The 12,595-nt window shown below is 40.5% G+C and overlaps 1 protein-coding gene across 1 annotated transcript; it reads right to left on the reverse strand.

The window, feature by feature from the left end:
* Positions 1 to 11,119: 11,119 nt before the first annotated feature.
* LOC135478184 (piggyBac transposable element-derived protein 4-like) lies at positions 11,120 to 12,146 on the reverse strand (the record flags this gene model as incomplete). The annotated part of the gene is given in 3 exon segments (XM_064758456.1): positions 11,120 to 11,367; positions 11,369 to 11,783; positions 11,786 to 12,146. Coding segments are annotated over 3 exon segments (1,014 nt in total), but the record flags the coding sequence as incomplete, so codon positions are not given.
* Between the last annotated feature and the right edge of the window lie 449 nt (positions 12,147 to 12,595).

Below are 12,595 nucleotides of genomic sequence, written 5' to 3' on the forward strand. Positions count from 1 at the left end.
GTGCTTTTGCCTAGCACCAGCAGCCGACAGAAGTAGTTGTTTTGTGATATTTACTTTAGTTATACCACCAGCACATTCAATATGATCACATTATGCGTTGAGAAACTATGGACTTTTCCTGGAGATTCTCCACCTCGATTTGACGATTAACAGAGAAACCTCGTTCTACCGAGGCTTGACCATGAGAAATTAAGAGAACATCTTGCACTACTGCCCACAGCTTCTTCATGTGATCCTGTTTGCCAATGGTCTGGTGAAAAAGCAGATCAAGTCTTGATTCTGGTTGGTTTTCATATGGTTTAAAAAATTCAAACCGTGAGTGGTTTTCCACAACTGTTGTTTGAACAAAGTCTTCAAACTGTACTAAGATGTCATCACACTCAGACATTCCTCCTTTTATTCTGTTAGCTTCAACCAGTTTAGTCAGAAGTTGTCGCATTTTATCAACACATTCCCGTTTTGATGTGGCAAGTTTCCTAGGGTCAAGGCAGGCTAAGTATCTTGTCAGTGAGTACTTAAGGGGATATTTCTCCATGATCTTAGCTGTTGTCTTGACCAAAAAGTCCTTACACTGTTCCCTCAGCTCCATAATTTCTCTCTCACTGACTTTTTCCTTACTTGCTTGGATTTGCTTCAGCTCTGCTTCAGCAGCAAATCCCAAGTCAATCTTGTTATAGGGCTTGTGATTCTTCTTGTCTGTTGCATCAATCTGTAACAATTTACTAACTGTTGAAGCATTGTTCATCGTATCGACTTTTACGAAACATCGCATTAAAGTTGACAGTAACCTAAAAAGGTCATCAGCAAGAAACGGTGTCATAGGTTTGTCTGTCTGGTAGTTTACTAAAAAAGGCGACAACTGCTTAGCAATAGAGGAAAATACATGCAACTTTACAATAATGAGCCTGTCCTTCATGCAAGATACAATATTGTCAAATGAAGATGTGTTTGGGTTTGGTACTATTTTCTTCTGCACTTTTTCGACAAATACTTTAACTGATGGATACACAAGCAATGCCCTATCAACCACACGCACATTTTCCACCCAACGATGAGCGCAAAATTCTAATGGATATGTATCTGAACCAGTTTCAGTCATAAAGTCTTCCCTCCTAGCTGGGGTGTCTTTGAACAGCCGATAAAGACTTTGTAGAAGTTTCTGTACAGGCCAAGTTGAACACACCGATCCATCACGAAATGCACCATGAACAACATGAAGTCCACAACTACCTATGTTTAGCAGAGAGGAATTCTCAACTGATGACAATCTATCCTGTAACTGTTTGTAAAATTTCCAGTTGACATTTGGCCCGTCCATTGACACTTGCAATAGTTTTTTCATATCAAGCCCTTCTGTGATCTTGGAAAAATGTTCATCCAAATTCTCTGCTGTAGCATGGCCCATGAATGCAGAGTCGTAGTAACGTGTGGTCACCTGAAATAGACAACCAAATTTTAGAACCTCAACAGTTCTGCATAATAAGTGCATACATATACATGTATATTTATCATAAATAAATGTGTATTAATTATGTAAAGAGTGGATTTGGCTATACATAGGGCCAATTATTTTCCATTTCACAGGTGAGGTAATGAAATACAGCATTAAGATGAAATATTGATAATGTAGGATAGTATTTAAATGAAATTTTGTCTGAAATCATTGGGTTTAGGCCTACATATGGAGATCATTTCTTGAAATCTTGTATATCACAAACATACCTGTCCATTATTTCCCCAAATTCTGGCATGTAGGTCCATCTGCTTATTTTTAGTCTTCGAATTCATGCTTTCATCAAATAACAGTACATATGAACTTCCCTTCTTAATTTGGCTTTTCAACTGTTCTCTGAAGTAAGGCGCGATTCCAAAATTGCACAAATAGCTGCACTTCCTTTCACCACAGGAAAACTGCTTTGCGATTTCCGAGTCTGGAAACATCTCCGCAAAAACTTCTTGGCTATCCGTGCACGAGTTGAATGAATAATGGGACTTCACCACTTTCATCGCCCATATTACCTCGGCTTTCAAGCTATCACTACGAGTCACAAATTCAGTCAGTGAAGTTTTTTTAGATGAACTTCCGATACTGCTAGACCCGGACGTTGATGCGTCCTTTTGCGCAAACAAATCCCGAATTGAGCATACACTGGTTTCACTTTTCTGTCTCGTCAGTTCAGCGTGTTTTTGGCCCTTGCTATGACTTCGGAGTGCAGTCTCTCCCATATTGGACACGTCGAACTCTCTCATGCACACCGTACATCTGGCGCTATATTTATCCCTCCCTCTGCTCAGCCAATCCTTATAGTGAGAAAACTGCAGCCAGCGATCGCTAAACAAACATTTGCCGGGAGGCATTGTGGTTGGGCAGAAGCTTCCACGATCACGCGGTCATGCCTGACTGGAAATATGGCGGGATTTAACGCTCTTCCATCTGTGTAAACTCCCCCCTCGTTATGTTACGTCTTTATACACATATCTTAGGGGTGAAGATCAAATGGTAGAACGGCTGTGTCAGTTTACGGCAATAACAAGGGAGGTAATCAATGTCGCAAAAACCAGCATGGGTTACCAGGGCCGTGACAAAACGCTTCTACATCGACCGTACACGTATGAGTTCACTCTTTACATATTAAATTGGAAATTCTTTATTTCGTTGTGAGAAATTTTGATGATTTTACTTTTTCCAGGAATTTTCAGGAGGAGATAGGGCAAATTCAGGACTATTCAGGACTTTTCAAAACTAAAAAAAAATTCCAGGACTTTTCAGGATTTCCAGGAGGCGTGCGATCCCTGTATTCCCTTGTTTTATCCACTGGTGCACCCTTGATCTCGATTTTTCATGTAGATAATCCTGGTGGCTGTCCACCCATTGCGTAGCGTAACGATTCGTCTCTGTCACAACCAAGTCAATAAAGTGATCAGTTAGAAACAGTTTTACATAGTCTATGGGCTTGGAATCAGGTGAGGGTGCATGCTTAGGCCCTGGGGCACCAGTGAATGGAACAGGATTAGGCCCTGGGTCATCCCCCATGATCGTCATCCATACAGCTCTCACACCGGCGTCACCAGCACCACCATTGTCGTCTTCGTCTCCGCTGCCTCCATCACCACCTGAAAGAAACAGCACCCATAATTACAAGTAAAAGGTAAAATAAAGCAACAGTCAACAAGTCTAGCACTGCACAAAACCCATAGAAAACAATCTAAAAACAACCCAAAATATTATTCACATGAGAGGGGCTGATAAATTGTGTTTGAAAGGACATTGACAAGAACACGTCACAACCACCCTGAAAAAATCGCCAAAAATGCGTTTGAGGTAAGCAGGAACATGAATAGGGGAGACTGGGGTAAACTGGGACAGTTTGCACAGTTTGTCGCAGTGGAGAAAAAATATTCCTGATCAGAGGAGAAACCAGATGCCACAAGCACAATGGTCACTTGTGTAATTATTGTACCCCCAAAAATTTGGTCCAGCTACTATTCTATAGAGTAGGGAGACCTGTTTGTGTCTTACAAATAATGTCCCACTTTACCCCAAGGTCGGGGAAAAGTGGGACACCCGATGGGGTCAACTGGGACATTATGAAATAAGCAGTAGGTAGCTCTCTTAAGTTCCTAACTGGTTATTATATCATTCTGATATAATGACAGTATGGATTCCAAAATTGTTTTAGCTCATTTTGTGTACATCGGACGGTCTTATTCGGTTTTAAAACACTTATAAACTACAACTTGTCCTCAGCATCAACAATATCAAGGGATCATGTCATATTAAAAGTGTTATGTGTGGTATAACACACGTGAGTAAATCTTCACACTAAAGCATGATGTTCACCGGTAAGGATTAAGGTAACATCGTTTTATTGAATACAAAACAACTTATGCAGAGAACAAGGCTTGAAAGTTTTCCATTGAAACAATAATAGGCCTACTTTACGGCCAAATTATGTGGGAATATGGAACAGCCCATCAAACAATCACAAAATATTGCTGTTAAAAGTACCAAAATGACAAATGCAGCCATTACACGTAAGTTACAAGTGTATCATGATCACTAAGATTGGAAGAGAAAACATCTAGCATAGCCGATAATACTGGCCAAAATCGACTCCACTGAATATTAACTGGTTAGAGGTACGTTTGGTATCCCCAACAAATCTTGGCTCTGGTAGTATTTGATCAATATCAGGAAGGTCTATATCTGCAATATCAGCCTTGTCTGGAAAATAGAATACATAGTGTTCAGCTTTAGAAGGCTGTCTATACAAGAATTTAATCTGTAGTATATCCCACTCATCTGGTACTTCTAATATCTGAGCTACATAATGCCTTGCAACTGTTTTGGAAGCACATCTAACAATCACATATTTTCCAACTGACAAGTCTGTCTTATTAATATTTTGATCTTCCTCTCTGTCAGAATCTGAAACTAAATTATCGGTGTCTTCACTGTCGCTTTGGGAAGTTTCACTGTCATCTGAAATTTTCTTCTTCTGACTAGCAGTTTGCGAAGGCATGCTAAGCTTTCGACTGGCATTTTTCTTCCCTTTTCCAAGTTTCTCTAGAGCTATTGCCTGTTTCTCCGGGGTATCCGTCAATATTGCAGATTTGCGTTTTTTCCGTCCGCCAGATGTTCTCTTTCGAGGCCCTGCTTTTGGGAAAGGGCGAATCTGTTCTGGAGAAAAGTGCACTTCTTTTGACACCACTTCACGTGCTTGCAGCTCGCCACTGGAAGAGGGCTGAGCAGTCTGGGAGATGTCTGTGTCCATTTGAGTGCCTTGTCCATCTGTAGAGTGAGGGGTATCCATGTCTGTATTTTGTGCTTCTGTTATCGGCCGGTCTGTTACGAATGAAGAAAGAAATTCATCCTCCCCAAACACATTACGATTAAACGGATATATCCCTGAAACTCGAAAACCAGCTGTGATGTTAGAAGGGCACATTGCTCGTGGGTAAGCCTCACACAGAACACCGGACACATCGTATATGGTCATCGGAGTTCCCGGATGATTTACTTGCCAGCTGTTGCACGCATCATTGTAATACCGTTTTAAAGGCCCAAATACCGACCTGTCCAGGGGTTGAAGTTTGTGACTGCAGTGGGGTGGAATGGTTAGGAAGGTGATACCATTTTCCTTTGCTTTGTCAAGGGAATCGATGGAGATATGGCTCTCGTGGTTGTCCATGATTAATAACACTGGGTTGGCAAGAGAACAGTGACTATGCTTAATGAAGTGATCCATCCATATCAAAAAACTGGAAGTGGTCATCCATCCACTTTGCTGTGCCACACCTACTGTGCCAGGTGGAGAGATTCTGATCATGAGATCCTTAAAATGTACTCTAGGAAAAACTAGAAATGGTGGGATGGAATTGCCTTGAGCGTTTACGGCTGTCAACATCGTGACTAATGTGCCTCTTTCTGCCGATGTAACCTGTCCAATTTGTTTTGCTTTCTTGTCACCAATGATCTTTGGCGGAACATGGACAGTTGTCAGCCCTGTCTCGTCGCAATTATAAATGTTACCTGGTTGAAAGATATTGCGTCTCAGTACTTCCTGAAGATTGTCAAAGAAGAGGCTTACATTCTCTTTGTTAAAGCTTGTAGCTCTGCTTAATGATGTAGCTTGTGGTTTTCTTACAGAAAGACGTGGATGCCTCGACATGAATCCGTAAAGCCAGTCATCTCCTGAAAAAAACAAAAACAAACAAATTCTTAGCTGACTTTTTACACATCAGTAGTTCCTTATTAGATGACATACAAATACGTTTTCCATTCTAGCTGTTTGTGGGATGTACATGTAGCTCAGTGACTTCAAGTGGCTAACGAGACGATTCAAGTCTAGTCTGCATTAATTGGTATTTCATAAGTGGGAAGTTGTATGTAACTCGCCAAAGGTTGGTGGTTTACTGCAACTAAATGCACACAAGTTTCCTCCACCCATGAAACTGACAAGCCATCATATGAGTGAAATAATTCTGTGATGGCTATTATCCCAACCAGCTGACCAACTAAATTCTGGTGTCCATTTTCTTGGCATAACCTTCTTAAAAGCTTACCTGCAAGCTTATTTTCTTGCCATGAAGGTGGGATATTTTTCTTATTTTTAACAGCAAACTGAAAGGCCAGCTCCTTTGTTTGATGGGTTGTTAAACCGTGGCATTGTTTACTCGCAAGCAGCAGGTAATCCTCGAGTTCATTTTCTTCTGTAGTCTTGAAAATTTGCCGATGTGTCCAATTCGGTTCCAAACGAATGCTATCAATTCCCATAGCTTTGGCCTTTGCAGCATACCGTTGCAGTGTGGACTTTGGAATACCAAGTTCCTTTGCTGTCTCTCGTATTGACTGTCCACGTTCTGTTATACACTTAAGTGCCTTTTCCATTTCGGTTTTCGGGGTTTCCCCATATCCTGGATGTTTTCTCTCACGGCGGCGTACCATTTCAACTGAAAAGGTTGAATATTTTCACATTTATAAGAAAGTGGTATTAAACAAAAATATAACATTTTGTTTGTGTTTACTTAACTTCTGGGTTCACGATATGGCTGAAATATTGCCGATGTGGCGTTAAGCCATAATCATTCATTCATTTTAACTTCTGGGTTAACTACATCCACATGAGACAAAACGTGAGGACTGATTGAATAAATTACGAAGGAATATGTGATACTCAAATGATATAAATACAAGGTAGGAAATTAAATGTAATGGGGTAAAGTGGGACAGTGTCCCAGTTTACCCCAAAGCCTGTGTCCCAATTTACCCCAATATGACCATTTGCTCTAAATTGCCGCCTTCACCGATCATGTCAGCCTTACAGGTCAGATTCATAGTGTGAAAATCCAGTTCAATCCTTTATGTTTTCAAGCCATCCAGAGTTAAATCTTATATCCTAAGCACAAATGACACAGGAGAAAAACACTAAAGGTACAAAAATTTACTTTTAGTCACAAAAAATAAAAATTTTACTTACATTTCAATGTGTGCCATTCAAGCTGTCTGCTTCATACGTCAGAATATCCAGAAAGAGGCTGGGGAATACCCAAGGAAGTCTTACTAAATTCCCAGTTAAAATCTACCCTAGGGCCCCGTGTCCCAGTTTGCCCCAGTCTCCCCTACACACACCCATGTACATATCAGGTGTATAAAACTCACCAGAATCATCATCGCTGCTATTCGAAACCGCTTCCTCAGACGTGTTTCCATGCAAAACCTCTTCCTCAGACGATATTATCATGTCGAAAACCTCTACCGTCTCGCGTTTTCACCTTGTTCTCGCCACGATATGGCTGAAATATTGCCGATGTGGCGTTAAGCCATAGTCATTCATTCATTCATTCTTCCTCAGACGTGTTTCCGTCCCCAGTCACTGTCAATCTGTCTATCTGCATCACTTTCTGAATCACTCATTATTTTTGTCAAAAACGATCAAAATGTGCAGAGAAATCATGCACCGACTGCAGAGATCATGGGGGCAGCCGTTACGAATGAAAACGAGGCCAACAGGGAAATCCCCGTATGACTGACGATCTTTTTAGCGGGAGGTTTGAAAATGGGCCACAATCGTGGCCCATCGCGCCCTACCGGGGGAGCCACAATCGTGGCCCTTCGCGCCCAATAGGTTAACTGGAATCTCACCAGACACCCGTCGAAGAAGCGATTTTTTGTCTACTCCATAGTATTTTGCAGTTCCATTCAAGGACATCTGTTTTCCCATCACTGCATTGTATGCAGCAGCCATTTGCAGGCACTCACTCAGGTTCTTTCTACCGCCTTTTTCCTTTCTTTTTTTGTAGTTTCGAACCATTCTGAAGAGAAACAAAGTAGACGGGGCATTAGGCACCACACAGCAAAAGATGTTTCTTCAGTGAAGTGTGCCACCTTCTGGTACAATAACTGGATTCAATAACTTGCTATGAATTAAAGGTAGGCTAATAAGAAGTAATATTATTTGATTAGTTTAATAATTTTTTACATTGTTTGAACCAATTTAAAACATTTTATCTTACAAACAAAATTGATTTGGGGCATTAAGCACCCCCAACATAATAAGCTAAAATACACCCTGAATGGGCTTAAAGTAGCAAAATTCTTCGGTACATGTGGGGATAAGCCTAAAAACATAAGAAAAACACTTCCTATATGTCAAAACTATTAATATTTCCATGGCCTTTTGATGGAAACAAAGTAGTACATTAGACAATTGTTAAAAAAAAAAAAAAACAGGCAGGACTGAATTTACATCCACCTCACTTTCTTATGCTCAAAATATAAATATTTTAGCAAAAATCACAAAAAAATGCATTTTGTACTCACATGGGTTTTTCTGTGGCTCTTGGAGGAAAGAAGAACTTGAGAATTTCAAAGGTTTTGAACAAAAAACAAGTTTTGTAGAATAAGGCTTGCAGAGAAAAAAGTTTCGAAATGGCTGCAGGCTGTGGAGGGAAAACAAGCTTCCCAAATTGGGATATAAAAGGCCTAATCTGATTGGAACATGGGTAAGGAAGTGATAAACACAGGCTATGATTGGTCCAGGATCAGACTTGACTGGTGCCTAGTGCTCCAACATTAAATAGTAGGCATGTGACAAAAAAAATGAAGTTTGAACAATGTCAATAAAACTGGTTTCATTGGAAAGAGCGTAAAAAAGCTGTGCAATGGTGTTTACTTTTTGTTTCTGCAACAAATATTAAGGAAGCTACGTCGTTTTTAAAATGGCTAAGTCTCGCTCGTTTTGTGCCTTTGTTTTGACTCAAAAACATAGGAACAATTGGCACCCTTTTTAAAACCAAAGCAATAAAAATGCAAAAGTTTTCTTACAAATTTCGTTTATAACAACAAAACGATCACCAACTGAGAACAAGGCTCAATGAAATTGCAATCAAACTAATTAATTAATTTGATTAATTAATTTAACTAGTTATCATCAATCAATTAACTAATTAACGAGGCATTGTACACAAAAAAGCTCGGAAATGCCTTAATACATGGAATATTTTGATAAAATTTTCACCAAAAGACAGCTTATAAAAAGTAATATATAATTCTCTGATGAATTAAATTACTTAATTATAAATTAATTAATTAACAAGGAGTAACCATGTTCAGAAAATGTGAATGTCCAAGCATTTTGGCACCTTTTAATCAGGAGAATGTCACATTTTCTTACCAAGAAATGTACATGTTCTTGACATGTCCTTTTATTTTCATGCAGTTCATAACCAGCATTATGCAAGAACCAGATCTTCACAAACTAAGTCGGCACCAAGTGCAAACTTGGTGAGTTCGTAATCTACACCATCGTTATCGTACGTTTCACCTTCACTCCCGTAAGACACCACGTAAGTTCCTCCAAGTTTGTTTTTCATTTTCTCGAGTCGGCCATAATATGTGGTTTTCCGATTGCTGTCCCTGTCATACCAGACGTGGCAGATGTCTCGACCTACTGCTTTCCCGTCTAAAATGTCTTGGAGATCGCTCCTTGTTGTTGCATCCAGATCTGGGAAATCAATCTCAACTTTCAAATCTGGTTTTTTGAGTTTTGTTTCCACCTTTTTCCTGTCTCTGGTTTCTTTTTTTTCACGTTTCAAAGTCTGTCTTCTGGCCATTTCTTTTCTTAACTCGAAACACCTTTCTGTTATGCTGTCTCTGCTTCCTTCCACGCGACACAGCCGTCTTTAACACACTCTGCAGTGTGAGTGTATCACTGTCCAATCGATCCAAATAATCCATTACCTTGTTTTTCTGTGCTCTTAGCTTAGATGACAAGTAACAAATTGTACTGTTGGGGGAACGCTTTTGTGCGGCACTGAACATTCCCATGATCTCCTCTGCATCTATATTATGAGATCTAGCAGACTCTGTTTCCTTCCGGAGCTGTTCAGTGAGCTCTAAACTGAAATAGCGACTGTACTGACGCTCCAGGACAACTGCTATTTCTTCCAAGACCGCTTGCATCATTTGACAGAAGAGATTTTCATCTGCTGGCCTCTCTTGCAGACATTTCAAGGTGGAGTCACAGGAGTTGAGTTCATTTCCAAAGAAATCAGTGGAATTTGTAAGGAGTGACATGGGGTTTTCTGCATTTTCCTTGATAGTGTCAATGACATTTTTGACAATGGGAATACCATCCACATGGTCAACTTGCTTTTCAGGTGAAGTGTAGAATTTGGTCATCCATGGCCCAGACAAGAATTTCCCTACCAGCCCTAGAACCTGTACTTCTACTTCAGCCACTGGATTAACAAAATCCTTCAGCATAGCAGCCTGTAGACCCCCACATGAAGCACAGCCTGATTCCAGAAATTTTGTGAACAAATGATGCTTTTCATTAAGTTTACCACAAATGTGGAAGACGATATGAAGGCGGTTGCCACGGTAACGCGGAAGGATCCCCCTTGGTAAGCACTGTTCGTGGAGGAAATTCACAAAACCCTTGGTCACCCTTCCCATCCTTGTATCGCAACTTGTTCATCTGCAACACGATGTTCCCAGCTAAACTGTCGTTTCCATATAAACTTCCTTTAGAAACTTCGAACGGCTTTAACCCTATATATGGCGCTATATGTATGACCAATTGGCAGGGTAATAAACTGAAAAAAACGTAAATTACTAGAATCTAATAATGTTGGAGTCCTGTTTTTGAAACCCCCCAAGACCATATATTTTCTTGAAGCCTATGACCTCCTCTGTACAACAAGGTATATTTCACCTCAGTGGCGCCACCTATGTGGTCATGTGATTCAAGATGGCCGCCGTATATATTCTAAAATAATCTACCTGTGGGGGGACCACTTACATTTACTCTGCAGTATTTTGCTCAATAGATACTAAAATGCACTCATTTAGAAGATAATTTATTGAGCTTTCAGAAAAACACAGTGTTTGATGGAAAATATTCCATACATTTGCATTTATTTGCATAATAAAGTGTGTCAGTGTATTCGATATTCGCAATTACCTGTCCAAGTTGGATCATAGCAGCAAGTAGAAGGTCATGAGAAGAAAGGGCAAGGCTATTTACATTATAATAAGTGTTCTAGCACATTGTTCTTCACTTACTGGTCTTTTCAGTAGGTTTATCCATGACATAAGACTACCTCACCGATATGACAGACAGTTATTAATTATCGCCATCGCCTCTTTGGGGGCTACGTCGTTTACGACCAACACGTGCCTGTCGTTTGTAGTGTTCAAGATTTGGTTCACACTTTTCATGACAGCCAACACCACAGCCAGGGCACCAGTGTCTGGATCGTTTCCTCGTGCCTCCACTGTACCTGTCGCTACAAACAACGCAATCTCGTTCCTTTCGCCCATCAAGAAGTTTCAGGCAATGCTGCCGAATGTACGGCCTTGCACTTTACCCAATACCGATGAGTTGGACGTTCAGCAGGAATGTGACAAACCTTTTTATCACTAAGATCCACGCCCCCCATATGAGTATTGTAGTGAAAAATCATGGCTGGTTTCACCTTGACCTTTCCCCTGACTTCCTTCTCAACATTTTCAGCAATGTGATAGGTGCTGAGCAATATTACAGGCTTCTTTTGACTTTTTTTTTCACGAAAAGCAACGACCAAAATATTGTCACACCTTGCATATATGCTGTCACCTGGCTGTAGTTTTGCAGTGGCAACTTCCTTGGAAAGTCCTTTACTGTTGGAACGGACTGTCCCGGTGAGGAGAGTTTTGTGGTCAAAGAGAGTCTGCGCAAGCTTAGGTTTCGTATAAAAATTGTCAGTAAACAGATGGTAGCCTTTGTTCAGCAATTGCATTCTTCCATTAGTTTCATCACAACACCATGAGCTTGTCCTTCATCGTAAACGACATTCAAGTCCTTACCAGCATAGAGTTCAACATGCATAACATACCCATTAGTGTCACAAAGTTCAAACTTTTTAACACCGAATCTAGCATGACGCTTGTTTGGCATGTACTGAATAAATACACATCTGTTCTTCATGCCAATCATGCTTTCATCAATAGAAATTTCTCGGCTAGGAGTGTAATACATTTTGAACGCGGCATTCAACTTGTCAAGGACATAGCGTAGGGGAGAAATGGGACACTTTTTGGGCTTGGGCCTTCTTTGTATATTCCAGAACAAGTCCTTCGTGATTTCCCTTGTCTCACGCAGTCAGCATGGAGTATGGGACCAACTTCACATGGAAGGCCTTTGTCTGTAATCATGTACCTAAGGATACTGTTTTACTCGTCGATCATAAACACGCGGTCGAATGGGGAGAACTGGGACACATACAAGGAGACATGGGACACTATCCGGGGAGAAGTGGGACATTATCGGGTGAAATGGGACACTTCCTAAACTAAGTGAATTTCCACTCTAATGATAAAAAACACGCATAACATACCCATTAAAAAAACACGCATAACATACCCATTAGTATCACAAAGCCAGTTTGTTTTCTTCCCAGGTCGATGGCATACCCAGGGAGTTTCGCGAGGCCATTTCAAATGCGAGATGTCTTGTTTGCTTTGTAGTGAGTCCATGAAACATTTTGGATGCAGTTTTTAGGTAATCAACAAGCAAACGTTCCTGCTGATTCGTGAATATCTGACTATGGA

Source organism: Liolophura sinensis, chromosome 11 (assembly GCF_032854445.1).
Source record: "Liolophura sinensis isolate JHLJ2023 chromosome 11, CUHK_Ljap_v2, whole genome shotgun sequence".
NCBI classification, from domain to species: Eukaryota; Metazoa; Mollusca; class Polyplacophora; order Chitonida; family Chitonidae; genus Liolophura; species Liolophura sinensis.